The sequence below is a fragment of the Colletes gigas genome, unplaced genomic scaffold, assembly GCF_013123115.1.
Source record: "Colletes gigas isolate AHSC1104 unplaced genomic scaffold, ASM1312311v1 Colletes_gigas_Sc00019, whole genome shotgun sequence".
In the NCBI taxonomy this organism is placed as follows: domain Eukaryota; kingdom Metazoa; phylum Arthropoda; class Insecta; order Hymenoptera; family Colletidae; genus Colletes; species Colletes gigas.
This window is the reverse complement of record NW_025106648.1, coordinates 1427459-1454881: the sequence shown is the minus strand read 5'-3', so window position 1 is coordinate 1454881 and position 27423 is coordinate 1427459. Positions and strand designations below refer to the sequence as shown.

At 34.4% G+C, this 27423-nt stretch overlaps 5 protein-coding genes across 8 annotated transcripts; 3 read left to right on the top strand and 2 right to left on the bottom strand.

The window, feature by feature from the left end:
- Nucleotides 1-13720: 13720 nt before the first annotated feature.
- On the bottom strand, nucleotides 13721-20936 carry LOC122400651 (lysM and putative peptidoglycan-binding domain-containing protein 3). Of its 2 annotated transcripts, XR_006259370.1 has the most exons (4): nucleotides 20798-20936; nucleotides 20404-20614; nucleotides 18048-19955; nucleotides 13721-13836 (listed from the first exon to the last, which is right to left on the bottom strand). XR_006259370.1 is itself a non-coding variant. In XM_043402199.1 (3 exons), the coding sequence occupies exons 2-3, from the start codon at nucleotides 20608-20610 to the stop codon at nucleotides 19419-19421; spliced, it is 744 nt and encodes a 247-aa protein (XP_043258134.1). In that variant the 5' UTR covers nucleotides 20611-20614; nucleotides 20798-20936; the 3' UTR covers nucleotides 17701-19418. The 2 variants fall into 2 exon arrangements, 1 of the variants encoding a protein (XP_043258134.1); XM_043402199.1 differs by lacking the exon at nucleotides 13721-13836 and having other exon boundaries at nucleotides 17701-19955.
- Nucleotides 15428-17355, top strand: LOC122400652 (40S ribosomal protein S11). The gene is made up of 5 exons (XM_043402201.1): nucleotides 15428-15462; nucleotides 15748-15873; nucleotides 16484-16689; nucleotides 16894-17039; nucleotides 17224-17355. The coding sequence occupies exons 1-4, from the start codon at nucleotides 15451-15453 to the stop codon at nucleotides 17015-17017; spliced, it is 468 nt and encodes a 155-aa protein (XP_043258136.1). The 5' UTR covers nucleotides 15428-15450; the 3' UTR covers nucleotides 17018-17039; nucleotides 17224-17355.
- LOC122400653 (cytochrome c oxidase assembly factor 5) lies at nucleotides 20884-21654 on the top strand. 2 transcript variants are annotated; one of them, XM_043402203.1, is made up of 4 exons: nucleotides 20884-20967; nucleotides 21063-21182; nucleotides 21362-21463; nucleotides 21527-21654. In XM_043402203.1, the coding sequence occupies exons 2-4, from the start codon at nucleotides 21075-21077 to the stop codon at nucleotides 21566-21568; spliced, it is 252 nt and encodes an 83-aa protein (XP_043258138.1). In that variant the 5' UTR covers nucleotides 20884-20967; nucleotides 21063-21074; the 3' UTR covers nucleotides 21569-21654. The 2 variants fall into 2 exon arrangements, with proteins under 2 accessions (XP_043258138.1, XP_043258137.1); XM_043402202.1 differs by lacking the exon at nucleotides 20884-20967 and having other exon boundaries at nucleotides 21043-21182.
- A 746-nt stretch (nucleotides 21655-22400) lies between these two features.
- On the top strand, nucleotides 22401-23499 carry LOC122400659 (uroporphyrinogen-III synthase). Its single transcript, XM_043402216.1, has 2 exons — nucleotides 22401-22755; nucleotides 22852-23499. Exons 1-2 carry the CDS (start codon nucleotides 22545-22547, stop codon nucleotides 23463-23465), a joined length of 825 nt encoding a protein of 274 aa, XP_043258151.1. The 5' UTR covers nucleotides 22401-22544; the 3' UTR covers nucleotides 23466-23499.
- Nucleotides 23500-24141: 642 nt separating this feature from the next.
- Nucleotides 24142-27360, bottom strand: LOC122400656 (tyrosine-protein phosphatase non-receptor type 14). 2 transcript variants are annotated; one of them, XM_043402208.1, is made up of 7 exons: nucleotides 27163-27360; nucleotides 26412-26778; nucleotides 26187-26355; nucleotides 25951-26112; nucleotides 24949-25037; nucleotides 24678-24879; nucleotides 24142-24500 (listed from the first exon to the last, which is right to left on the bottom strand). In XM_043402208.1, exons 2-7 carry the CDS (start codon nucleotides 26759-26761, stop codon nucleotides 24174-24176), a joined length of 1299 nt encoding a protein of 432 aa, XP_043258143.1. In that variant the 5' UTR covers nucleotides 26762-26778; nucleotides 27163-27360; the 3' UTR covers nucleotides 24142-24173. The 2 variants fall into 2 exon arrangements, with proteins under 2 accessions (XP_043258143.1, XP_043258142.1); XM_043402207.1 differs by having other exon boundaries at nucleotides 26412-27360.
- Between the last annotated feature and the right edge of the window lie 63 nt (nucleotides 27361-27423).

Sequence of the window (27423 nt, the reverse complement as noted above, 5' to 3'; positions counted from 1 at the left end):
GTGGATAATGGAGAACGAAAATAAACGTCTTTCGCGCTCGTCGGGAAAGAAACATTTTTAATACAACGTTCGTCCGTACGTCCTGAACAGTCAGGAAACAATAGTTTCTTACTGGACGTGTAACGGAAAAGTTGTAGCAAAGACACATAGAAATTAATTGTACTCGTCTGTTATTCAATTTTTGTCCGAGGACTTTTAAAATTTTTTGTTAATTTCTCCACACTTCGTTATTCAAAATTATTCTTTTTCGATGTGGATGATTAATTTTGTGTTTCTATCACTAATATTATTATTAGCACCACTAATAGCTCTTATTAAAGCAGTCTGCGTTTCTTTTGTGCACTGCAGTATCTATATACTGTCTCGTTTGAAATTTTCTATCGCATTTGATAGCTTTGTCATAAGCTTTACAATATATGCTTTGTCCTTCTGCAACAATGTATTAGTCTTGTATGTATGGAAGCCAATTATCTAGTATTATACGTCAACAACTCTTTGATTTAAGCATTTCGAACGCTGATTGGTATTAAACATACAACACTGCTGCGATCTAGTAACCGACAACTGTGCGGAATAAGTAAATAAGACATCAGATGAAGAAGTATCTTGCCTCAAGAAGAGAAACAAAGATCGCGACAAAAATAAACATGATCTTCGATTAACATATGCATGAATTGCAGTTTTTAACATATTGTCTATTAGATTTCAATACTATCTACATTCTCGCGAATAGTATACTCGAAATATGCTAGAAATATGTTCATAATATGCAAGACATATGCAATATGCATCGTATACAAAATAAAATATACATTTTTCGATTCCTCTAATGACAAAATAAATTTTTGTCCAGGTCCCAATGCTTTATATATCTTCTATCAAAATAAATATCCAAGAAACGATTGATTCGTATAATTTTAGAAAAATAAAATTCGCTTCACAGCGGGTTGAATTTTCTAAAATCCTACTTTCGATCAACGTTCGATTCAAAATGGAGGACATTGCTAACCACGCGTAACTCCAGACCCCACCACTCGAACGTCAAACCTTCGCCTCGTAGAATTGTTGCTACCTAGGATTACCCTCCCCCTGCTGCAGTTTCACCACGCGTCGCTGAATCGATCGTTTCACGGCTAAAATCGTCTCGATCGCAGAAAAATAAATCGCGTAAAAACGGTCGTACAATATACTCCGAGAGGCTGGGGATCGTTTCGAGTGGCCCCGTAATTACTTTCAGCAGATTCGCGGGCAAAAAGCGTGCAAAACTGTACGAATAAAATGTTTTGCCGGCGTTATTCTTTTCTTCTTGCACTCTTTCGAACTTTGCAACAAGAGCGGTCCCGTGCTACCTTATCGATACAGCGTTGCGAACACATCCAGAGCAAGAAGATCGATCGCTGAATAGCCGAGCAAAATGACTGAATGAATAACGGAGCAACGAGGAGCGTGAAGAAGATAATTGAATGAGAAACGCGGATTTTTACTGGGCGTTCACGGCGTGGATGTTGCGCGTCGATCAGCCGAGATGAAAGCACCACGAGCCTGTCGACGGCGAGCGTTCATCGCTTCTTTTTTTTCTCTCTCTGCCAGCAGCCGCGGACCCCGTGCACCACGATACGCTTCTGATACGGTACAGAAGGCTTTCCCGACACCTTCCGCTCGATTTATATAATATCGCTGCTCTGCATAGAGCGGTTTTACTTTCCGTTTTATCCCTGCCTCGTTACGCGCGTTGTTACGATCGAACCGAGCGAACGCTTTCGCCTTCGACGGCTCGAAAGCATCGAACACCCTCGGAGATCGGCGTGTAACCGTTGCAAAGGTTATGGACGCGACCCAGCCTATACGTATTCCAATATTAAAAAATTGTTAGACGGTAATGCGAATAGAGTAGACTCCCGTATAACGCGGTTGATGGAGGATTCTCGTGTAACAACGTTCAAATTAAAGTTTTTAATTCTTTTTCATAGAGAATTAAAAGTTCTACTGTAGTAGACTTTTAGGAACATAAAGAAAGACTTTAAACTATACGAAAATATTTTTTAGTCCATTTTTTATTATCTTTTATTAAATAGTAGTTAAGTCTTTTAATCCATAGATCAGAACGTAACAAACGAAAAATTGTCTTAAAGGTTGGTTTCCACTGGTACTAAACCTATAATATTTTAAACAAATAATATGGAAAAATTTTTTCGTATAATTTGGGTCTCTCTTCATATCAATCGACAATTTAATAGTACCTTCCTCGATTAGCGAGGAACTACCGTACGTTACGCGTCGTTCGAAACACTCTGCGAGCACAGGACTCCCAACGGTACCGCGAATCGCGAAATTCAACGTCGAAGGAAGATTTACGGAACGCAGGGTGTAATCTTGCATTAACGAAGTAAGTAGAACAAATAGATAATAAAAGGGCGGCGTTTCGATTTCCCCGGCGGCCGGAAAACAGAAATCGACGGCAGCCGTGACATCGTGCGCGTGCGCGTCGATTAAAGCCTGATTCACGCTTGTTTTACACTAGGAATATTCAAATATTTCTTAACTAATATCGCAAGGTTTAAAAAGAGCTTTCGAATGATTATAAGTACATTTTTTTGCACAGATTTCAAGGTTTTCGATACTTTGATAAATAGGATTATTCTTGTCACTATGCTACTAGAACTGATGTCAATAGAAGAATAATCCAATACTCGAGCACCTTAAATATTTCGATTGCTATTGACAATAGAATTTAAGAATTATTTTTAATTCTTAAAAATTAAAATTATTTTTAAATTAATAAGAATTTAAAAAGAAATGTCAGAGGTATTGTCATTGATATCGAGGCAAATACAATAATGTGTAACAACATAACCTACTATCTTGATTTTATGTACTGTCACGAGCTCTGAATTTATTTAAGTTTGCTTTGGTATAGCTCATCAATTCTCATAATATAAAAACGTTAATATATGTATATATGTTAACAAACAAACCTCACTGACTGCAATTGCCAACATATTATAATAAAATATTGTGAATAAAATGAACAAGAAAGTTGAACTCCTTCCTGTATGTATTTTTTAAAAAGACTTCCAGTGATTTCCAAGACGTAAGAGTACGAAAATTAGCCAAGATACCAACAACATTTTACTATGAATGAACATACCAAGAATGAAGAAAGAAAAAATACGGATACGATTGTTTTGAATTTGAAAAAATTGTAAAAATTATAGCAGTTTAAAGAAAAATGGAACTTTCAACGACGTTTTTTTATCATATATTTAAAAGTAATTTAAAAAGAAAAAATTGATACGTCAACTGATACAGAATGTTATTGAGTATATATACATATACCAAATTTCATTGTGTAACGCCATTTTCTCCTCTATAAATGAACGTAGACATTTAAAAAAAATTCTTCTCAAAACGTAAAGAAATTATTTATACACGATAAACAGGCCATTTCGACTGAACGCACACATTTTCCATAGAAAATTCGTGAAAATACCGTTTGTTTTGGGTTCATCAAGAAGGCATGACCTCTTAAGTAAAATAGATAATTGTATGGACACCCCGCGTTACTCGTAACCGAGCAAATACCGTAGACATAATATCGTCCAATATCTCACGGTAGAACCACGAAACATTGAATTTGATAGTTTCTGCCATTACATAGTAACTATTACTAATTATCGGGGAAACCGATGGGCCGCGGTAACTATTAAGTGGCGGCAAATGATACGTAGAAGCGTGGATGCCCGCTAACCTACAAATTAAAATCGGATAAAATACGGATCGTTAAAGTTTGAGCAAAACTGCCCTCATCATCTCCGCAGACTTATTTAATTAAGTCTGCTTACATGATGGCGACTCGAGGCGTAGAGTTAGCATCGTTTCGACGGAAAACACGCAACTGTTTTCTTCCTGGACGAATAAAACGCTCGCGATTAAAGCGTGGCTCGCGTGGAGATTTAATCGATGTTTTTGAGTTCAAAACGATCCATGCTAAATGAGGTTTATGAAGTTATTTATCGGTCACCGACGATTACTAGCTATAAATTAGAATTCAAAAGATAACGAAATCGATCATCGATCGAACGTTTGAACGTCAAAGTTAAACTAAACTATTCGATTCTTGGATCGATATCTAGGAACAATCAATCACAGATGTTCGAAAATTTAACAAGTGATTTTACGTGAAAAAGGATGACGAAAATCAAGAACGTCGAAATTGCATTTGAGACTTTGTGTTGAAATGCGAGAAAAACTAAGATTCTGTTTAATTTCTTTTCTGTAGCCAAACATACTACTAGCCAACACGCCCCAAACCTCACTGGTCTAGACCAAACATCATTAATTCACAGACAGGTTCAGCCCTAACGCCCCTAATCCTCGCGAATGATAGGTTAAATCCAATTCATCGTGTTTAGGGTCTAGACTCTGTATGAATTAATGATGTTTAATTTGAGTTAGGTGTATTGTCTGTAGAACCCGATAGAAGTTTTCTATAATAGTAATATCTAGTTTATTAATATTATCAACAGTCTCTATGTAGTTTAGGGGTATTACGACTGGGTTAGGGTTATTATCTCCAGACTGAAATCTGTATATCTGGGTTACGAGTACTGGATTTAAATTAGAACAGTTATTTTCTAGTCCTGTGTGGGTCAAGGTACCAGATCTGTCGTACGTGTGTCAAAACTAACTCATAATAATTACAATGCATTCAAAACATAAAGGGCGTTAGGTCCATCCATCGATCGTTTCTAGAAACATTCTTTGACGGTTATTACGCAGAAGTATTCACACTCTCCACTGGTGTATTGTGAGGCGGTCCCTTTGAAGAATGTTTCGACTAACAGTCGACGAACGAATAATGTAAATACAACTTGGAGCTACGGTCGGCCCTCGGCTCTGATAATCAATATTGACCGATGCCAGTTAAGGAGAATGATTACCAATTTGTGTGTTCAATCACATACCAGTGACCACTACCACTAAACCAGGGATTCTTATCTTGAGAATCGTGGGCCCTCGGGAGACGATATATTAAATTGTAACATGATTCATTATTAACATAGCTACGATTTTTAAATTATAATCTCCATTAATATTTACGATGATAGAAAAACTCTCGCGATAATTTTAAGATTTCAATGTTTGAGAATGTTTAATCATCGTTGAGTTCGTCCTTGCTTCTTCAAAAGCCTCGATTGTAATTGTAATCGCTAGGAATTTTGTAATTGTGATCGTAGCCAATCACAATTACAATTCTCAATTACGTTTGCAGTCGCGTGCAATTGCATACTATAACTGTGATTATTGTCCCTGTAATTACAACTATACTAATTGATTACGTAATTCTGATGGCTGGGTGCCCAAGTCTGGTGCCAAGTTATTAGGTCGTCCCATATATTCGTGTTGAATTTTGTATTACAAAACTAAAAGCAATATTTTAAACATATAATAGAATTGTATGAAAAGCAGTAAACCTCTTCTCGTTAAAAAAAACTTCTTTGATTTTTTATTCAAACGTTTACATTTTCAAATTGTTTACCCACTAGTAAGCCTGGAGATTGTTATATTTTATTTCTTACAAGGTTTGGTTTTATTAATTTTTTAATAATTCCACACATAAGCCAGTGTGGATTCCAAACATTGAGCTTTGACACAATATTTATTTCTTTCAAATTTCTATGGATTGTTGATGTTAATTTAAAATTTCAAAGATGCCCTATACTGACAAATTTTGATTGTTTTCTATTAAATTACAAATTTTATCCTCGTTTAATTTCAGAACATCGAAGGCCACGAACTTATGGGAGGACCTAATATTATTTTATATTATATAATAATAGGCAGAACAAGCCTGTAAAATCAAATAGGCACCGAGAAAGATACGCATGGGTCAGACTGGCCTTGCATTCCTTTTAGATAGACATAGAAACCCCTGACCTTCTGGTATTAAATTCAATCTATACCTATCAAACGCGTAGCCAGTGTTAAACTAAGATTAGTATAACTATCTGCGAGGTCGGATCGGGATAGAGGCTGCACAATGCAATAACGTCATCTTTCGAAGAAATCGTCTTTCGCTTTAGATCGCCTTGACTCCCCCCGGGTCAATGCCGATGTATCATCCAAAATGTTTGACGAGTCCTCGCCATGACAGCTGCGATTATTTGCATACCAATGCCCCCGAGGGACGTTCCTCTTAGCTCGTACGAAATTTGGAAAACATCGAACATTCTATTGATAAACACTTTAATACTCGTAGGCCGAAAAAAAACTCCATTACAATAATGAGATTTAAGTCTTCACAATAATGTTACCTAATATTTGCTAAATATCGTTGAGCTAACTTGTCGAAGACTCTTGACAACCGTGTAACGCGTACCATCGAATGAGGTTAACGTACACGCTTTTTTAAAGAGAAAAGGACCACAAAAATTACGTTTTTACCCATTTTGGGCCCACCATGCTTGTTGCATAATCGCGTCAACGCGTTCGATCCCAAAAAACGGAATTAATGCAAAGCAAGTAGGGCAGACCAATGACGGTTGTAACATAGTAAATATCTCGAAATTACATTTATATAAATAGCATGATATTAAACTGTATAATGAAGGAAATAACTTTTTTATACCTGAAAGTTACCTGTTTTTACTACTTTAAAATTGTAATTAAATGCTCTTTCAGCAAATTTCATCCTTCTTTCAAATTTTCAATTTGGTGTTTCGTAAATAAATGCTGATCGTTACAGAGCATTCATGAGCGTACCATTAATGAAAATTTAAATAAATGAAGAATATTATTGCATTGTGTATAAGGATTCAATGTTTTAAAAATGATTTATATTTGTCACATTTTGGAATCTCAATAATTGAGAAAAAAATACAATTTTTTATTTTTCACCTTTCTACATATCAGAACATTAATTTTATCTGTTTTCATTATAGTCTCGAAAATTAAAGCGTTACTATCGTCTCTATGGTGTGTAACAACCGTCCCATTTTTATTTAATAACCCAGATATTCGTTAACATATAAGAAAATAGTTGTAATTCAATAATCCCAGATAAGTCCCATTTAACATGTTCGTACACTGTTGTGTAAGTGCACTAGCTTTTATGTAATCTTATTCTAAAGTACATGCGTTACAACCGTCATCGATCTACCCTATAGCGAGAGAAAGAAATGAACGGAGGATTTGTTTTTTATCGCACGCGTCTGAAACTCGATCGACTAATTTCAAGGTTCGATAGGCCGACGATGCGAACGATCACGCTTCTAAAACCGATTTGGATGGATTGATCGTCGTTCGATTAAATGCCAATTGTGAGTAACGAGTGGCTATCGGAACGTACTGATGTACGCACGCCTGTTGCGTTCATTTCAGAAGCACGGAAGTCCGTCGGATTCCGTGTGGATAATAACATATTCTCCGGTTTCTAGATACTGCTCGGCCTATCCACGGCTCGGGGATAATCAATTTATTGCTTACGTTACGAGAACACCGCGTAAATATCATCGATCCGTTACATCCTTTGGTTAAACTTCTTCGATATCCCGTGAGACATGTGCACACGATTGCATAAACGTTCCTCGAGATCGCTTCAAACAACTCTGCAGATAATTCAGCAGGGTACAAATTATTCTGTCGTTTTCGGATGTTTATTGGGGAGGGCTTGTCAGTGTTCGAAGTCAAACCGCGCAAAACAGATAAATAGAAAACCTGTTGGAAGCAGAGTTTTCCTTCTATTTGTCCGAGGAAACGTTTGCTCGATACACCAAGGCAAAATAGTTCACTGGAAACCGAGTACTTAACGATCCTACTGATCCTGGTCGTCTAAGTTTATACAGCAGATGATTGTAGGGTGGTTTGTCAACAACTAGACACCTAATTACCCTTTTCCATCCAGTATTTTAAGTCGAGGTTTGCATAGTAATTTGACACCATAGATCTATAAGAATTTAAACATCCGGTAATTCCAATCGATTATATATCACAACCAACGTCTATACAACATCTACTAACGTCTCTACTGTCCTACTCTATTTTGTGTTCTTAGTTTTTGGATGCAGGGATGGTGGAAGAAAAATTATCCATCCGTAACACCAAACGATCTAATAGTTTTTAAGCTACCTACACTTCGCGACAAAAATATAGCACACTGTATGAGTATGAGAACTTTTAACTTTTGAAACAATATATTGCATTGATTTTGATGTTTGTAATGTTAATACTTTCACAGGATTTTAAAACTAAAACTCTCACAGTATTAAATATTTACTCGTGTGATCGTTGTTCTGGAGAAACAAAACGTTTAACATACTAAGCAGAAAAAACGTATTTTCCCTGAACACATGCAATATATTATTAACTGAAGAAAAATTATTATTATTTAACTACATTTACGAAAAGTATCAGAATCACTTAGTGTGGTACCTTTTTGTTGCGGATTGTAGTTGCTAATTAAGTACTCTGTTCTCGTTAGCTTCCGTGCAGACTGTTCGTTGGAGAAAGGAGGGAAGAAAATCGGAGCAACGTTTCTGATTGATTTTCTATTAATTTCCAAAGGATTCGATTAATTTCCCTCTAATTACGACAGGCTTGTTTGTAATTGGTAAACGATTCGCAATTACGCTTCACGATCGTCGATAATAAAATGAACAGAGCCAAACGAGGGACGCTACGGATGAAAAGTAACGCCTGAGAACACCGGGGGAGGGGCTGGCAACAAATTATCGACGTTACAAGAAATCTAATTATGATTGGCTCCCCTCGGTATAAAATATAATAATGCCGACCGACAGATACAGTAAACATAATTTCACGCTCGCGCGGAGAAAGTAATTTGGCGCTCAATGAAAGATGAAATTTCAATTGCGGCTAATTGCACAACCGAGCCACGAACGAGACGCTCCTTCCTGTTCGCGTGAATAGAGAAGTGATGACGATGACGGATTCGAGTTATGATACAGTGGATTGCTAATTACTACCCGGAATATTACTTATCGCCCCGCGTGAATCACCGCTGTCGATGATATATTGCAGTCGAAAGAGGAGAGAAAAAAAAAAAAATAATACAAAGAAAGAAAGAAATAGAGGTGGCTAGACACGGTCGGTTCGTGTAAAAAATAACTGGTAACGACGCTTTGTTGGTAGACAAGCGATGACTACGATTTGCATTCAGCCGAGACAGAAGTAATGAAAACGCTTCGGAGAATACGTTTCTGCGCCCGTGCTCGCGTCTACGAGAAAGCAATACAAGAAGTTCGCGTGCGGAATAATCCTCCGCGCATTGTCTACGGATAATGTTATTGCCGTGTGCAAATAAACGTAATTAATTATTAAATTAGGGAGCACAAAGGAGTCGTACATACACGCTGTCGTATATAAATCGTGCGTGGAAAATAACGGAAAAACGCTTCTCCGGATATTCGATGCTTAGTAAAAAAAATCTACGCAAGAAAAGCCCCGTATTGACCAAAATAATCTATTATTCAAATTTTAATTGCTTCGAGAGATTTTTTCTTGTATTTGCAATTTCTGAGGGTGGGATTTTCGAATTTTTTTCGCAACAACTCCCGTACTCACCGGTAGAGGGCTACGCTCTCTCGCAAGTACTCGACCGAGCTATTCCTATACATACTGCATATACACTCCTCGACTGATCATTGGAGTGTAAACCCAAGACCAAAAGCACCCCTCTCCCGTTTTCCTTATTAAACAATAATTATAAGACTAAGAATTTGTAATAGAAGATCACTGACGGTGAATTCGACAAAATTTTACCAATTATTTGAAATTGAGGATTTTCGTTGAATTTAGACGAGGGAAGGATTTTAGAACCCCCATTCCTAAATTATGATACGAAGAAGAACAGTATTTTGACCTCTTTAAGAGATGTTTGATCGTTTTTGTGTTAGAACAGTTTAGTAAATTGCTACAATAGCTGTGCCTCTGAAAGTCTCCTTAATCTCTGAAATGTTCCAAGTTCCATTTGTTCTCACATCAAGCTGTGAAAATGAATTCCCTTTAATTCCTACCATTAGAAGCGCCGACGATCCTATTCGATTCTGAATCGATAACATTGTTCTGGTCGTGAGATAGAAAATTTTATCGAATACTCTGTGAATTGCATAAATCTGTCGTCGATCGCGCAAGAACTTGCGGGAATAGACGCTGATAGGAAAAAACCTCCGCAAATACTGAAATACCATCGGAGAAAAACAGAAATTCGTCTAACTTTCGAGTACATTGTTAGTTTGCTTATTTCTTGTACATCTAACGCGACGCACAAAATAATTTGAGTATCCAAAGCCCGTGTTCCGATCGAATAGTTTCCTTGATTACTTTGAGCAGGGTGTAACGAGGGGCTCGTTAAACGAGATTGAACGATTTCTACGGAATAAAACAACGAGATCGAAACGGTAGCGGAAAATCTTTCGATTGCGGTTACCCGTTCACCGCTGCCCGTGGAAGTGACTAAGGTGTAGTCGAAGAACGAAAGCGTGACAATATGCAGAGAACTCAAAGAAAGACATTTCCAATCGTTTCCCACAATGGTAAACGATGTGTAACGCGATAATGGAAATACGAGTCCGCAGTTCTGATTTCCAGGCCCCTTTTTCCTGGTAGCCTTAATAAACTAACATAACATAGTCACACAAATAACAGTATTATAGTATACAGCATTATAGTGCGGATAAGTTGGAAAATACATCCCCTAAAACATGCATTCGTACCTACAGGGTCAAGAATTTATTTAATTTATCAATAATATACTATGACTCAAATTTGCTACTTCATATCAATACTGCGGTTGTTTATGCATTTATGGGAAATTTAAATTTTCAAAAAACTAAAAGTAAGATAGGAATTATTATATTTAGGAGCTGTGACAATCCTCTACAAAACTCCCATTTCATTAATTCTATTAATAAAAATATTAATTTGCATAAATAACTAAGAGATCTTTATTACTCTGTTTACGTTAATAGTAATTTTATAAAATAAACTAATATTTATACGTTGAAGAGGTAACTGCAACTACTAAATTCCAAACACACAATGCTTCGTTTGACTAAAATAAATACTTGCCACAGAAAAATTAATCATTTCAAGGTGACAGTCATTGAATCATTCGAGTATTTATTCGTAGTCACGATTTTTGACGATTCAAGGTTATCTATTTCTCTATAACATGACTATAACTTTTCATTGACATAATGTTATAGCTGACGAAACGGTAAATGCAGTAACATGATACAATAGGACCTTTAAATAACCTTTCACTAAATTACCATCCAGAACCAATTTCAACGAATCCTCGAACAAGAAATACAAAGTCTAGTCTATTACTTTTATATAAATGGTCATTTCACATACACACAATCGAAGTTCTATTGTATCAACACGATCACGCAACATTCAAAGTACGTAAACAATTTCAAAATTTTTAGGAAAATTATATTTTACTTTCCCTCTAAGTCGTGAATGCACGTTGAAATTAGAATTACAAAAATGATTTCGTTCGTTGAAAAAAAATTAGGAAATTGGAAATAATTTTTGTTAACCATTTATAAAAATTGATTTTGGTATTTGAAAAACTCAGGTTCCTTGGAGAGTGAAACCTACTTACAGTCTTCCCCAGAATCATTCTCTTCTTGATCGATCAGGTAATACCCTACATTTTTTTACCATCCTCTGACCAGCTGAATCATCTACTCCCGGTACATGACTTTAAACCTTCCTTACCGATAATTATTGTAACGGTTCTTGTAACCTCTGCATCCCTCTAATCACTCGATTTGACTCGACAATTAGATGATCGCGATATTAGCAAAATGTGGACCGGCCACGAGCGATGTATTCGCGATCCTCGATAACGCGCGGCGCGATCATCGCAACCCACACAGTGTAATAAGATTCGACGAGCTTCTAACGAGAAAATACGTCGAATGTAGTTACGTGGAATTTTAACGCGGTCCGATTACATCTGAGGAAGATCCTCGTTAGGAACAGTTACCGACCTGTATATACGTACCTACATATACATACATATATGTATATACTTTACAACCAAATATCGTAAGACTTTACAGATCCTGGAAGTAATTGAATCGCCACAGAAAACGTCGAGGGCGTCTTTGACTCGTTCTCGCTTGTTAACACAGCAATAATTGCTCGGTAATTGGCTCGAAGAATCTTGTATCATCTAATGTGGAAAGAAACAAACGAAGGAAACGACACCGTTGTGTTTCAAACAACATAGTTCATATTTATTAAGTAAAGTCTCGATCAAATTTCGCGTTTTCGAAACGTTTTTATTCAGAAATAGTTGCGTCTATTTTGCTTCACTCGTTTTTTACGAACGGGGCGATGCTGCCATCTCGTGGCGTGAAATTTAACTCGTTCAATACCTGTGATCCTATAACAGACGGGGCATAGGATACCTCGTATTTTATATCTCGTCTGTGGTGTCACCAAATTCACTGAATTAGTATTGATAGACAAACAGTTGTAGTGTTACGTAAATACATGTGAGTTGACTATGGCAGAGATTAAAATTAATTTCTGAATCTGTCGATAACGTTGCGAATGACACGAAAATGGTAATGGGGTTTCACGACCCCATAAAAATAGGCCGCAAAAATACATTGGATGAAGGATCTACTTCTATGTATAGTTCGTTACGATTAATCGTAAAAGATCATTGCCACGAAGGCGAAATATTCTCAAACGATGTGATTTTCAACGATAAAATGTTATCCACGAAAATAATTACTTTACAGTAATTATTCAATTTATAAATATTATATCGCCGACTTTCACAGTTAGAGTTGTAGGAATGATTGTATTTATTTTATCGAATGTTTGAATATATCGTAATTTTTATAAATATTCCGAAATTTGCAAAAATTAAAGTTCGTTAATTATTTATGCTTTAATAGCATATTCCAATTACGTAGTTTCTACGTTTTCTTACACTTGCATCGAAAATGTATGCAAATTAGAATTACAACAATTTATAAAGACAGATTTATAAGCAGTCAATATAATAAATAATACTCGCGGCTAAAATACAATTAAATATGAACCTTTCCAATTTACCCTTAATGTCTACTGTTACCCATTCCTAAGTATCTATATCGAAAAAGGAAAAAAGTTCATTAACCATTTTCATGGTTCATCTTAACAAGGATCGATTATAAAATTATGTATCAACAAATACTTAATAAATAGATAAAAATATATAAATATTAATATGTATGTTCATTTGTGTTATAATAGGTTAAACGTTACCAATATTCCCTTCGAAAGTCGAGTTGTCTGCCATCTATCATGGTGTCGTTTACGCGGCAATATTCCATGGCGTCGTATTCCAGAGACTGCCACAGAAATAAAATACAAATTAAAGTCAAATGCATTGCAGTAAACGTATCTAATCATAATTAAACAATAATTGATGTACACGATACATAATTTTGTTTGGGGAGATACAATGAATCGACGCTGATTAGATATCGAAGAAAACGCGCGAAACCCGATTCAGTTTTTGTCACAATTCCGACTCAATTTATAGTAGAAAAGTATTAATATTACACGAAAGCAGCGTCACAAAGTAAACGCGAGTAATAATAATGAAAAGATATCAAAAAGTTCAAAATACGTACCTCGTTGGTCGTGAAACGTCGACAGGTCTGAACAGGTTCCGACACGTCTTACCCCGCTAATTTTTACAATAGTAATGGCGACCCCTCGTTGTACCCAGCATCGCTCGCGAATTAGGTGGGAGGGTGGGGGCGCCTCCGATGTTTCCCGAAGCTTTTATTTCGAAAAGGAGTCCTTAACAGAAATAAAATACAAATTGAAGTCAAATGCATTAGAGTAAACATATCTAATAATAATTAAACAATAATTGAACTTGAAATAATATTAACAAGATACGTAATTTCGTTTAGAGAGATATAATGAATCGACGCCGGTTAGATATCGAAGAAGACGTGTGAAATACGATACAGATTTTGTCACAATTTCGACTGAATTTATAGTAGAAATGTATTAATTTTAAACGTAAGCATCGTTAGAAAGTAAACGCGAGTAGTAATAATAAGGAAATAACAGGCTAGAAATAGCTTGGTCGCGAAACGCCGACACGTCTTGCTTCGTTAATTATCAGAGTACGAATGACGACCTCTCGCGGTATCCAGTAACGCTCGCGAATTAGGTAGAGGGGTGGGGGAGACTCTGATGTCTCGCAAAGCTTGTATTTCGGAAAGGAAGGTTGAACTTCGTTCTCAAAACTTTGTTAATTCGCGAAACTAAAGATGCCTCAGGTAAAAACCGCGAATACAAAAAAAAAAAAATACGGAGATACTAGGCCTATGTACTAGAGAACAACGTAAATATCTTGACTTTATTGATAGTTGACGGTACAATGTATAACTTAAATATAACTCATATTTCTGTCGATTTATGGTAGCAGGTGATAAGATTCTTGAATTTATTAACATTATTCACTTCGATGATGACATGTAATTATAATGCACGAAGTCACATTTCTACGTATAGAATGTGTACGCGAGACGACGAACATTTCCATTCGATTATCGATCAAAGAACTTTAATTCTAACCAATTCAAATAAACTGCAATTCTAACAAAAATATCGTGGATATATCGACACTTCCTATTTCGTAGCACTCATCGTATCTAGATTACACGTTTTAAAATAAATATATTTCTTATAAACACTAGTTTAATCGCCAATTAAATATTGTTTACAAATGAACCGAAATACTAACCACGTAAAAATCAGTAGTTTACAGCGTACTCTGTATTTAAGAACAATGACTCTGAGAATCATATTTAACCCGATCATCGATAGTCGGTAACATCAGCTTCTGATGAAATATCGAAAAAAGTTTTTAACAAAAATTATTACGCATTATACGGTCGTATGTCACATGCGACATTATCAATCAAGAAAATATTGTTAAAAAACCAATTGTTTAATTGAAACCAATTAAATTTTGTTCGTGACGTCAGTTGAATTTATGATCAAAAATATATTAATATTAGAATAGAAATAGCGATAAAATATCAACAGATAAATATATAATCAAAAGATATACGCAATATTGAATTCTGCAAAATATTTCAACAATAATAATTTCAAAATTAAAAATAGCAATCAATAATGTAATATTACATTCAGTCACAAGAATTTAGTATTTGCAAACATTCCAACTTTTAAAGATTGCATTGATTATATTGTTTGAAATGGAAGATCATAAGAAAAACATGAAAATGATTTTCACAATGATAGACACGGAATCATTCGTTTATAAATACCGCCTGAATAATATTTTGTCGCTTCACATTGGCTGTGCTGCAGATTCGATGCACAGAATGACGTTGGCTATCTTTCCGGTTTTGATCATTCTTTCACTAAGGCAAGATGGCTGATCAGGTACGTGTTTAACGCTAACAATGCCAATATGTACAGTTTCTTATGTTTAATTAAGTTATTTTCTATATATCACTATCAGTACGAACATTCTTAACGTAATAATTAATAACGGAATGAAAAAATCCGTTTCTTCGGAATGTTTTAAAAACATTATGACTCGTAGTGCAAAGATTGCACGTGGTTAGACCATTCACGTAGTCAATACTTGAATTTAACGACAGGGCACTGTGCCCCGTTATCGTGTATAAAAATGAAAAGTATACAAATACGTTACTGTTTTTATAGACTGAACGTGCGTTTCAAAAACAACCCACGATCTTTCTTAATCGCAAGAAAGGTCTGGGTCCTAAGAGAAGGAAGCCCATGAGATACAGCCGAAATGTTGGGCTTGGATTCAAAACACCTCGTGAAGTAAGTCCCCTTTTATTTATTTAAAAAGTAATATTTACGGAAGGAAAGTACTTACAGTGGAATGTCCATTATTGAAACACAAACACTGTACATTTTAAAACTTGTAACTATAATACATAAACAATTTTTGAACATTCTGCCTATAATTCTATTATCCTAGTTTATTGTTTCACGCATATCAAGTATAAACATATAGTTAAAATTATACATTTTATCTACATTTAATTTAAACTTTTACATTGAATTTAAAAAGAAATAAAAGAATCTCTAGCTTGGTCATGAAATGTTGAAAAGCCAATGATTATTAGAATTAAATGTAGTTATGAATCAAAATTATTGGAATTTTAAAACAAGGTGTTGTAATTGAGGCAATAATATATATGTCCAGGAATTATTAATTCCCTCTTTATAGTACAGTTAACATATGTTCTTTTATACAGTAATCCTACATTTTTTTTAATTATTTTATTTTCTATTATGCTGTGTAGCTGCAACTTTGGTTTTCTTAGATTGATTATTTGAAAAATAAATTATTAAAATAAATTTATTTCCCTATTAGTTTTGATAATCAACATTCTACTGTAATTTCCATTTTAATATAACATTTCAGGCTCTTGAGGGAACATACATTGACAAAAAATGTCCATTTACTGGCAATATTTCCATTAGGGGACGTATTCTCACTGGTGTGGTGCAAAAAATGAAAATGCAACGGACCATTGTTATACGTAGGGATTATCTACATTACATCAGAAAATACAATCGTTTTGAGAAACGTCATCGTAATATGAGTGTACATCTAAGTCCTTGCTTCAGGTTAGCATTATATGATCATTTTATGTAACTTATAAACTCTTTACATTAATGAATATTGAACTGTATGATGATATCAAACGACGGTCTTCTGAAGAACAAATTGAAGTATTATATATTCGTTTCCTGAATAAAAATATGTACATAATACATTTGCAATAAGCAAACATGTTTCTTTATATTTATTATTACTGTTATTTATTACAGGGACGTAGAAATTGGTGATGTAGTCACTATTGGAGAATGCAGACCGCTCAGTAAAACAGTAAGATTTAATGTCTTGAAGGTCTCTAAAGGTACAGGATCAAAGAAGAGTTTTAAAAAGTTCTAAAATCGTGGAAACTCACCCTATGGTGAGTACAACTCCCAATTTCGAATAAACATGCTTAAAAATATTAAATGATGAAATTTACGACGGTCTTCTGAAATGATTAGAGTGAAGGATATATATATCGTATTCTGAATGTAATTATTATTCTTTAAAATATATTTATGATATAAAAACCCAATACTTCATTTGGATATTATTTATTGCAGAAGAATTTGATTTAAATTGGGAAAGGAAGGTACGAAACATTGGATTGATGAAAGTCATAAGAAATATGAATTACCATCTTAATCTGTAACTAATGACATTTAAGATAAATAAAAACATAAAGAACATTTGTACATGAAATTCTTTCAGTTGAACGTGTAAAACCTTACACTCATGCTGTTCTATAAATAATATATAAGTATTAGAGGGTACATTAAGCGAGGCATAACTTAATGTTAAAAAATATATTTTTATAGATTTCAACAAGAAAAAGTCACTATTAAAAGAATATTTTACATAAACTCAAAAAATGATCTATAAGAAGCTTATTGTCAGATTTACATTATTATAAAATATAACTACAGAAGCTGATAGTTAATTCAATTTGTATACTTTTTTGAAGTAATAACAATATTATGGCTACTAAACAGAAATTTATCACAAATAGTACATAATATCAATGTTTATGCTCAGTGCTGTTAGAAAAAAACAAAACGTAATTAATATCACGTAAGACTGAAATCTTATTTTCGAAGTTTAAAAAAGAATAAATATAGTACAAACTTTGGGTACATAAATATAATACTAGTCCAAATGAAAAAAAAGTATTAATAAAAGTGGCTTTAAAAGTTAATAATGTCCGAGTTAGAAAGAAAAATTTGATTTTATCAGTGTCTGAAGTGTCTTCCTTTCATTTTGATTTGAGACATTATCTGTTTGCGATTAGCTCACGTTTAAAAATACGTAAATAACTTATCAAAATAAGTACAAAACTATTAGTAAACTTTGGTCTAGAATTCACTTGTTTACAGATTAAAAGACATACCTATTATAAAATTGTTGACTCAAATGTCCTCTGTTTGTGATTGTATGCCAGTTTCTTGTCGAGAAATAAGAGTGAAACCTGGCATTCTTGAGCGAACTTTACTGAGGATACGTGTCGAGACATGCATTGAAATAGGCGTAAAACACTTCGAACACCTGCGGTGATATAAAATTTTCCTTATGATTTGAAAATTTGATTCGTACAACTATACTCACTAGCACACTTTTACTTATTTTGATGAACACTATGCGTACCCAAAGTTTGCATCGTCAATTTTAGCATATCCTATATTAAGCCTGATGAACTAGAGATCCGCGGGCCATGATTGGCCCTTTTCCCCCACTTCCTTAACCTCCCACTCGATCGCCGAAAAGTCGCGGACCGCGGTGTAGGAATAGTGAGCAGTATAGCCAAGAAATAAGCTAAATGTTATTTTTGAGGAGTGGGGACCGGCAGGATATCGTGGGGCCTTCATTCGTCGCTTGCATTTTTTATAGTGGAGGAATCGGCTAGCTGAAGGGAAAATCGTCTGGCCCGCGGAAAAGTTCGTCAGGCCTGTTCCATATATTTTTTAATTCTTCTGTATAAAATCCTTACAGGTAGCTCAACTGCCAATGAGCATATCTTTGGCAATCCCTGTTTTCGGTTATCATACTCACATAATATTCAGTACAAATACATCAAAGTTTAATAAGATGTATTCACACATGCAATAGCATAAACATTCGCATCTCTTCTATGTAATACTAATGTGTTAAATAGATAATCACAAAGGCACTTTAACTTACATATTATACTATTTAACATTAGCGTCGTTTTGATAAAAATGTACCTTATTTTTACATTCTTCTAGTATAAGAAAATAGTATCTTCAGATCTTTCAGTAAATATCATTTTATGCCAATACTAACAATGTAATGGCAAGTACTGTGCTCCGCTGGCAAAAATTCCTCTGATTGCAATGCAGGAAACTTCTAGTCAGCAGAGCACTGTAGATAGACATTTTCAGTTTATATTTAAAAGTAATCTCACTTATTCGAAAAACGTAGTTTTCTACAGGGACAGGCAAAATGAATTTTAAAAAGTATTCAAATGATGAATACAATAATGCCTCACTAATTCGTTTAGTATTTATTTTGAATTTATTCAATTGTTTATAAAAAATTTGAGGAGCAAACACCACACAAATACCATATACACATGATCTGAAACAGTAATGTATTTTTTATTCATCAATGAAACTGGATGTTTTCTTTAGATGTATTTCAATTATAAAATCATTCAAATGTGCCCATCCCTGTTGCAAACTTTCTGAACCTAATAACTTATTCATTATAATAACAATTAATATATTTTTTAACTAAAGCATTACTAGTGATTAGCAAGTGTCTGATTTTTAGATGAAAATTGAGTTATGTAAAGTATGTATATAATAGGCCCTGCAAAACCTAATAATAGGGAAAATCCAAGGAGCTGGGTCCAAGATAATCCACAATCGTCACCAGAACATTTAAATGTGTCTGTTAAATGAGAGTTGTTTGAATTACTCTCTGTTAAAGTAAGCAGTGTATCACATTCTGAGCTAGTAATTTCTAACAAATTATTACTGTTAAACGACGACAAAGGCTCACACACAGAATTTAATATAATTGTATTAATCTCTGCCTCTGGCAATTCAGTTACTACTGGTTTTTTTATTAAATCTATCAATGAATCGTTGGTGGCTGCATTTGCTGTCTCTCCTTCGGATGATAGTATACTTACATCATTTTGGTCTGCCTGCCCACTTCGAGATTGCTCCAAAGTTTCACTCAATATGGAAAATGGTTGAATAGGTACTTTTATAAAACGCTTTGCAAAAATTTCATTTTCTTTATGAATTTTGTTGATCCTTTTCAATTCAGATATCTGAAAGCATAATGTTTTTATTTGATTTTTATTGCAATTCATGATAATTATTAGGGGTGTGTAAGAACCCGATGGTCGAGACGAATCGGGATGAGGTCAAGTCGAGTCGGGTCGAGCTCCCGATTCTTTTGGGAATCTCGATTATTTCGAGAATCTCGAAACTTTCGAATACCTGTCCCGAACCCGAAAAAATTTCGTGTTCCCGACCCGACTCAATATTTCGGGATCTCGCACACCCCTAATAATTATATACTTTGGCAACATCACCAATTTTAACAACTCGGATCATTACAAGCAAAATGTAATGATCTGGTTCTGTTTTCAAGATAATAAGAAGTTTCAAATAATTAGATATTAAAAATCAAGAGCCAGTAACAATTATTTTTTGCTCCAGAAAATATTTAGTTATCCAGTTTATTCTAAATCTTGTTTATTTTTTTGTCATTACCGTGCATCTATATCGCAGTGCCAAAGCTTGCAAGGTATCCTCAGACTTCAATTGAACATTAATCACTTCCACCTTACGTGGTAAGGATGTAGTCTTAGTACGTGGCTGCAAGGGAATGTTTTCTTCATTTTCACTGTTCTCATCGTCTGAATATAAAAAGACATAATGTGGGGAACCTTCCCTTTGATTTCCACGTTGATAAACCATTTGTCTGGAACAAATTACACATTTTAAATCATCTTTAATATTACACAGATATAAATGCTTTTAAACAGAACATAAAATAATAAATCAACGCGAAGAACGTCAGCTTCGTATAAATAATTTTATGGATGACGTTTAAATATTTGATCTGTCAAATGTCGTTTTACAAATAATTACAGCTGTCAATTACCTTGCACTTTTCGGCCGTTCGTAAATTTCCTTTGTTATTTCTTGTCACTCGTCATACGTATTATTTGAACGTAAATTACATTTATACTGGGTACAGCATCGATCTCGAGTAGAATGCAAGTTCCTTTCACTGTCCATATGTATTGGATCAGATATTCATGATAAAGAAAGGTTAGGTTTTCTTCTACGGAATCAGTGAAACATAATATACACTGCGTCTGCTTGCGTTTGATGCAAGAAATTTTCGTAATAAATTTGCATATTAGTTATTTTCCAAGATGATGCGCTACTCAGAAGAAGGCGAGCAATTGAAAGATAAATCTAGATGTGCCCACATTCGAGCAAACTTAAAAATGTGTTTATTACAGAGTGATTGTTGTAAAATTGTGAGTGGTCATACTATACTTTCGTATCTATCGTAATCTTTATTTGCACTATTACAATGTTTATAAACTTCATATGAATTACGTATGTAATGCTTTAGCGGTCTATATATAAAGATACGACTTTCAATGGGTCCCTTTGATACAATATATTTCGTCAACATAACAGTGCTTTATTTCAGCATAAACATACTCCAAGAGAATGTCTTTTGAAAAAAGATGGAACTGTACCAGATGATTGTTATTTGCTGAAACAAACATTTTTTGAATGCAAACATTCAATTGTAAGTTTCACTAAATGTAAATGTATGGACATGAATGTATTCATCTTTATTTCAATTTTTCAGATTGATGGAAGACGAAGATTTAGAGGACCCAAAGGTAATTAGCGTTACCTCATAGTTTCAGTATATTTTGTATATTCTGAGTTTGTATGATATGATAAATCTATGTCCCCAGTTGTATATTATGCGCTAATCTCTATTTTACATGCTCTGTAAATATAATTACCTTTAAAATATTGAACATACGAACTTTGTTATTTTTTTAATTCAATTTTTATAATAATTGTATATGTGAATATAGAAATTTAATAATTTTGTTATGCTTGAGAAAAATATGACATATTAAATCTATCCTGTTTTTTTTCTTAGCAAACTTTTATTTTTTGATGAACTTTTATTTAATAAAAATGTATTCATTAGATAGATAATCTGTTATAAAATAAAGATATTATGAAGTTGCTGACAGCTTTAATTGTATAGTGATCATATGTCTAGATTACATATTTCATAAATAATAGTTTAATTACAAACAAGGTTTATGGGAGTTACGTCACATAATTGAATATCGTAAAAAATCAGTGATTTTGAAAACTTTAAAATAAAAGAAGTGAAGATAACAAATTAAAATTATGTCAAAATGAAAAATCTTTTAATCCTTACAAAAATAGAAGAAGGGGTTTAAATCATTTTACTATTTTTTAAAGTATTTAAAAATTGTAGATTAACAAAATTTCTATTGATCTATATTTTACTTTTGAAAACGCGCCTTAATTCGAGTATCGAATCTCATGTTCCATACATCGAGATCGAGATATATGTCCACCATCTTGTGGCAGGGCGCCACATGGTGACTTGAAAATGGTGATTGTGCGCGATATGAATTGCCGCTTAGCTGCATTTTTCATTCGTTTTTTCTATTTAAATTTGTGAACAAATAGCATCGGTATTATGCAGATCGAAATTTTCGAAAGCTAATTGACAAACGATTCCATTGTATACACATGTCTTTATCAAAATGTAAATTTCATTTCACGCGATTATCAATATTCGAAGGGGCGGTGTTATCTGATATTTAGCGCGCATGATGACGATAAAATTCGCGAATATGGCACCGCGTTACGAAAGAGTGGTGTTATGTCGCGGTTTGTCAGAAAAGAATGATTCGCAAGAGGTTTACGTGAAAACATTAAAATCTGCCGGTTATACGTGTGACTATTTGCCCACTTTATGTTTCGAGTTCATAAATACATCGGAATTGCGAACATGTCTCCTTTCGCCGAACTCGTATGATGGTAGTAATATTTCTAACGTTCTTGTTCGTTGCAGTTCTGAATTATGTGCATTCCAATATCACCCTGATCCACCGTATATTAATGTTATGTTAATAGGTCTCGTCTTGACAAGTCGACATGCAGTAGAAGCGATTGTACTTTCATCGAAAGAGGACGACAACATTCTACTCCCATGGAGCAAGTTGCCAGTATATTGCGTAGGGCCAGCAACTGAATCTTTTGCTAAAACTCACTTGGGTACTGAAAACTGCTTTGGTAGGGAGACTGGTAATGCTAAAGAACTAGCAGAAAAAATAGTTGCCAATGTCGCAAAAGGATCAAAACCTTTGTTATACCCTTGCAGTGAAATTAGTCGAGAGACAATTGAAAAAACTCTTAATGAAAATGACATACGAGTTTGCAAAATAGTTGCTTATAAAACTTTACCTAATAAGACTTTAGAACAGGATTTGTTGAAATTCATGGATAACTTGCCTAGAATATTTGTTTTCTTTAGCCCTTCTACTGTAGAGCATGTAGTAACTTTATTGAAGAAAAAACTTTACGATATAAATAATATAAAAGCAGTTGCTATCGGGCCTGTGACTAAGCAAGCATTATGCGATGCTGGTTTAGATACTTTTGCTACTGCTGTCAATCCTGATCCAATGTCTTTGTTGAAAGCTATTAGTGATGCTGAAAGAAATGAAGTTAACGAAAACACTGTATGAAGAAATTCAAGAAATGATGTGATATTGGTTTATTGTTGTAAGTATATGAATCTTGTTAACTCATTAAGACTACTTAATCCATTGACATCATGATTGAAAAGAACATTCTTGTTAATACAAAGTTGTTACATTTTGATTTAAAATTAGGTATCACAAGTTTGATTCATTATGGTCTCTATGGATTAAGAGAATTATTTGTTAATGTTTTATCGTGTTGTTTATGTAATTTATTTTGGTAGCGTTTTAAAATAGATCATTAATCTCAACCACTCACTGGGTGGATATTTTCAAGTCTTATTTTTGTTACAACAATAAATATATTGTGTTTTTTAAACATACCGATTTAAAAAATAGCATTAACGTGTATTTACAATACAGCACTACATGAATATAACATAAAATATAACATTGCTTGCAATGTTAAAGAACAATTAAAATACGTTTTCCACAACGTACTAAAATATTGCCCTTTAAAAATAGTACATTTAGACACTGATAAGGTAAAATGGAGTACAGTGTGTAGAGTTGTGCGTGTCAGTCTTTGCTATTAATATCCACAGGATTTCCTAGTACTTCTTAAGAAAGTGTGTGTGAATGATTGTTGGAGAATACTGCATCTTGAAAGCATTTATAATACTTGATATGACTGTGCCTTTTTTTTTTGTTTGATATAACCTCTTCCAGTAGTATTTATAATTTATTAGAAATTTAATATCTACTTCGATTAACAACATTACTGAGAAGGCACGAAATATCTGCTCCAACGATTGTCGATTGATTAGCATAGTAAGGCTGCGGAGGGTTCCCCCCGTTGTTGTATTTCATTTGAACGGCAGTTTCATAATCAGGTGCGGGTCTGTACGATGGAAGTAAGGCACGTAAGTTATTTATGTCTGTAGATGACACGGACACTACAGGGGGATATGGCGATGTAGAAAGGTCATTGTAACTCGTCCATGGGGTGTGTCCTTCCGCGTTTCGGTTATCCAAGTTTACAGACACTGCATGATCTCCTGAGTCGTTTGTGTCGCTATCCTAAAACATAACATAAACATTTTATTTCACCGTGTCTCGCAACAATCGCGAAACGGCGATACTATCTTCAAAACTATTGGATATATAAGGAGGTTTGTCAAATAAATTCTGTATAGTTTTTAACAGAAAAAATGCATTTCGCGGATGTTCTTTATTAGACAATAAAATAATACTTACGAAATATCCGTTAGCCGAACGTTCCAATGGACGAAATTCTTGATGTTGCATGTAAAATGTGTGCTGTGCTATGCACAGACGCCATACATACTTCGCATTACGCGATTCGTTGAAAATAAATTGCTTTGCATCTTCACTCTCAGCTTGACATTCTATTCTAAACGTCTTTTTGTGATTGATGACATTACTTATGTCTTTCCATCTAGGATACAGATAGTTTTACGTTATATTTATTGATACAAGATTCTGATGTATTATGTGAAATAATTACCTGCAAAACTGTGTTGTCTGTGTGCTTGGATAAACAACCATAATCCCATTGATGGAAATGCCAAGTATTACCTCATTATTACCATTGTCCTGCAAGTCAATTGTTCCGTTCGGTCAACACGGGGTTTCCCGCTCTTTTATGTTGCCAGATGCGGAACCGTGACTTAGTCGAAAAAGTCTTCGAGTATTCCGTATCTGGCAGATTTCGTCGTAAACTTATGAAGCGCTTTGTCGAACCGAAAACGCTAAACCCGAGTTGACCAGCGAAGGGCTATATCGTTCCGCGACCATCGCCAACTTGTGGAACAATACAGTCATAAAACAGCTGCAAACCCGTTTTTTCCTCGGCAAAATTAACGCAACCTTCGACTTGGGGAGGAAACCTCGTCCAGGGTACCCTAAGACTCTTCCTCCACCACATTCGGGTGTGAGGAAGGAGTTTCCCGCTCAAACGGGGCATGAAAATGGGTCCTCTTTCTCCAAGTCGATGGCCAATCTATCGAGCTAAAAGTCAACACGAAAATCGGTTGACTCCTCCAAAATCGCGTGTCGGAGGGGGTTAGGTCTGAGGAAGAAACGGGCTTCGGAAACATCGAACATTCTTCGTTCGATCACCAAAGCAATCGTGCTTTATTCTTCGTTCAATAGTCGAAGTCAGACGTATCGACTTATTCGATAAATCGTTCAATCGTAGTTTACTCGTGAACTCGTCGTTCAATCGCCAAGTCCAAGGTTTCGTATAAAGGACTTCGTAAAATCGTTAACGCATCATAGAAAATCATAGCTTCCGTAAATAGACAAACGCGACATCGTTTCGGTTGCGACTTAATTTGAATAAGTTACTCAATATTAATTTGGCGAGTGACAGCTAAGAGACACGCGCACTACAACGGTTACTGGGCCTTACAACACCAGGAGAATTTAAAAATACTCGACGCGACGGTATGTTTCATCAATTGTTGCAAATCATTGATATTGTTATGTTAAGATGTTAATGTTTTACCTTAGTAGAAAATGTTTCATTCCCATAACCCTCTAACTGCATAACAATAGAAATATATAATTCCTCCGATGCAGCTTGAGTAACACCAATTAGATTCTTATATTGGCATACAGCAGTATGCAAAAGAGAATCTAAACCCCCGGGATCTGCCTGAATGACATCCTAATGGAAAAGAATAAAATAAAAAATGAATTAAATGAATCTAATTAAGATTTTCTTAATATTTCCTTAACTACCTTAGGAAATAGTGTACACTGTTGTAAGCATTCCATTGTGTGCCTTTCAGCATCGTAATTACCAAATTCTGCTTGCATCGAATAACTTGCTAAAAGGGTAGCTTGTCTAGAATTGCAATGAAATCTACCTTCCAGTACATCACTTTTCAACTGAAGGTAGTAATGATACCTAAAAATAGGATACTTGAAAATTAATTAAAAATAATGAGATTTCAGAGTATCTACCTTGTCATTTCATCTTGAATAAGTTGCACATCTGTTACATAGTACATAACTCTCAAATAGAGACTGAAATTTTTTGCCTCTTTCTCGAGCTGTTTCTTTAATGGTTTGTCTACATCCACCCATCTTGGAGATGGAGAATCGTGTCTAGATATATAACGTAGGCCAAAGAATTCTGGTTGTCCCAATCCTAAACGTTGAGTGACATTGTCCAAGCATTCTTGTCCAAGACTGTCAATACTAAGTGTACACTCTATGGTAGTTGTGTCTAATAGCTCAACACAAATCACATACTGGTTTTTTGAAACCACATTATACTGCCGACTTTTTTTTAAATGAAATTTAAACGGCATTTTACCTACGCGGTTGACTGAAAATTAATATGAAATTACACAAAATTGTTTTAACAAAGTCAACTTGTTTTATATTTTTGTCACTGGTACGTCATATCAAAGTACAGTAGTCCGAATATCTTAAAATAAACAATTTCACAGAGTACGGTAGTCTAACAATGATGGAATAATAGTGAAATAATTACAACACTGTTATAATAAAGGAGTAAAGCAGGTACAATAATCGTCTGAAAAATTTAAATATCGTATCGCTACGAACAAACACCAAAATATTTCACATTCCATGATACTTTTACTTTTAATTGAAATATATGTGCATACAGGTACTATGTACATTCCACTCTGTTAAGCATGAAAAATGTATTATTTTTCCCGATTAACAAATCGAAAGCATTTCTAACCTCGTTTTTCACGTCATTAAATCTAGTTACAATTTTGCGGGACACAGTTCTTCCACTAACCGTCGTAAAAAATTAAAACTAAAATGAAATGAAAAATAACTGTAGAGAAACCATAGAAAAACTAGATTAATTATTTGATATGCATAAGGAGAACATATTAATACGATTATAAATACAATTAAAGTCTGCTTCACTGGAATTCCAGTATTTTTTTTAAAAGCTTTTTCGCAACATACAATATATCTTTTTTACAATTGCATA

Coding starts and splice junctions, on each gene's coding strand:
- LOC122400652 (XM_043402201.1), top strand. Junction 15,874..16,483: donor GATTCAAAACACCTCGTGAA/GTAAGTCCCCTT, acceptor ATAACATTTCAG/GCTCTTGAGGGAACATACAT. Junction 16,690..16,893: donor CATCTAAGTCCTTGCTTCAG/GTTAGCATTATA, acceptor TATTTATTACAG/GGACGTAGAAATTGGTGATG.
- LOC122400651 (XM_043402199.1), bottom strand. CDS start 20,610: ATGGTTTATCAACGTGGAAATCAAAGGGAAGGTTCCCCACATTATGTC. Junction 19,956..20,403: donor CACTGCGATATAGATGCACG/GTAATGACAAAA, acceptor TTATGCTTTCAG/ATATCTGAATTGAAAAGGAT.
- LOC122400653 (XM_043402203.1), top strand. CDS start 21,075: ATGATGCGCTACTCAGAAGAAGGCGAGCAATTGAAAGATAAATCTAGA. Junction 21,183..21,361: donor AGAGTGATTGTTGTAAAATT/GTGAGTGGTCAT, acceptor GCTTTATTTCAG/CATAAACATACTCCAAGAGA. Junction 21,464..21,526: donor TTGAATGCAAACATTCAATT/GTAAGTTTCACT, acceptor TCAATTTTTCAG/ATTGATGGAAGACGAAGATT.
- LOC122400659 (XM_043402216.1), top strand. CDS start 22,545: ATGATGACGATAAAATTCGCGAATATGGCACCGCGTTACGAAAGAGTG. Junction 22,756..22,851: donor TTCGCCGAACTCGTATGATG/GTAGTAATATTT, acceptor TTATGTTAATAG/GTCTCGTCTTGACAAGTCGA.
- LOC122400656 (XM_043402207.1), bottom strand. CDS start 26,761: ATGCCGTTTAAATTTCATTTAAAAAAAAGTCGGCAGTATAATGTGGTT. Junction 25,038..25,950: donor ATGAAACATTTTCTACTAAG/GTAAAACATTAA, acceptor ATTGACTTGCAG/GACAATGGTAATAATGAGGT. Junction 24,880..24,948: donor CAGACAACACAGTTTTGCAG/GTAATTATTTCA, acceptor TCTGTATCCTAG/ATGGAAAGACATAAGTAATG.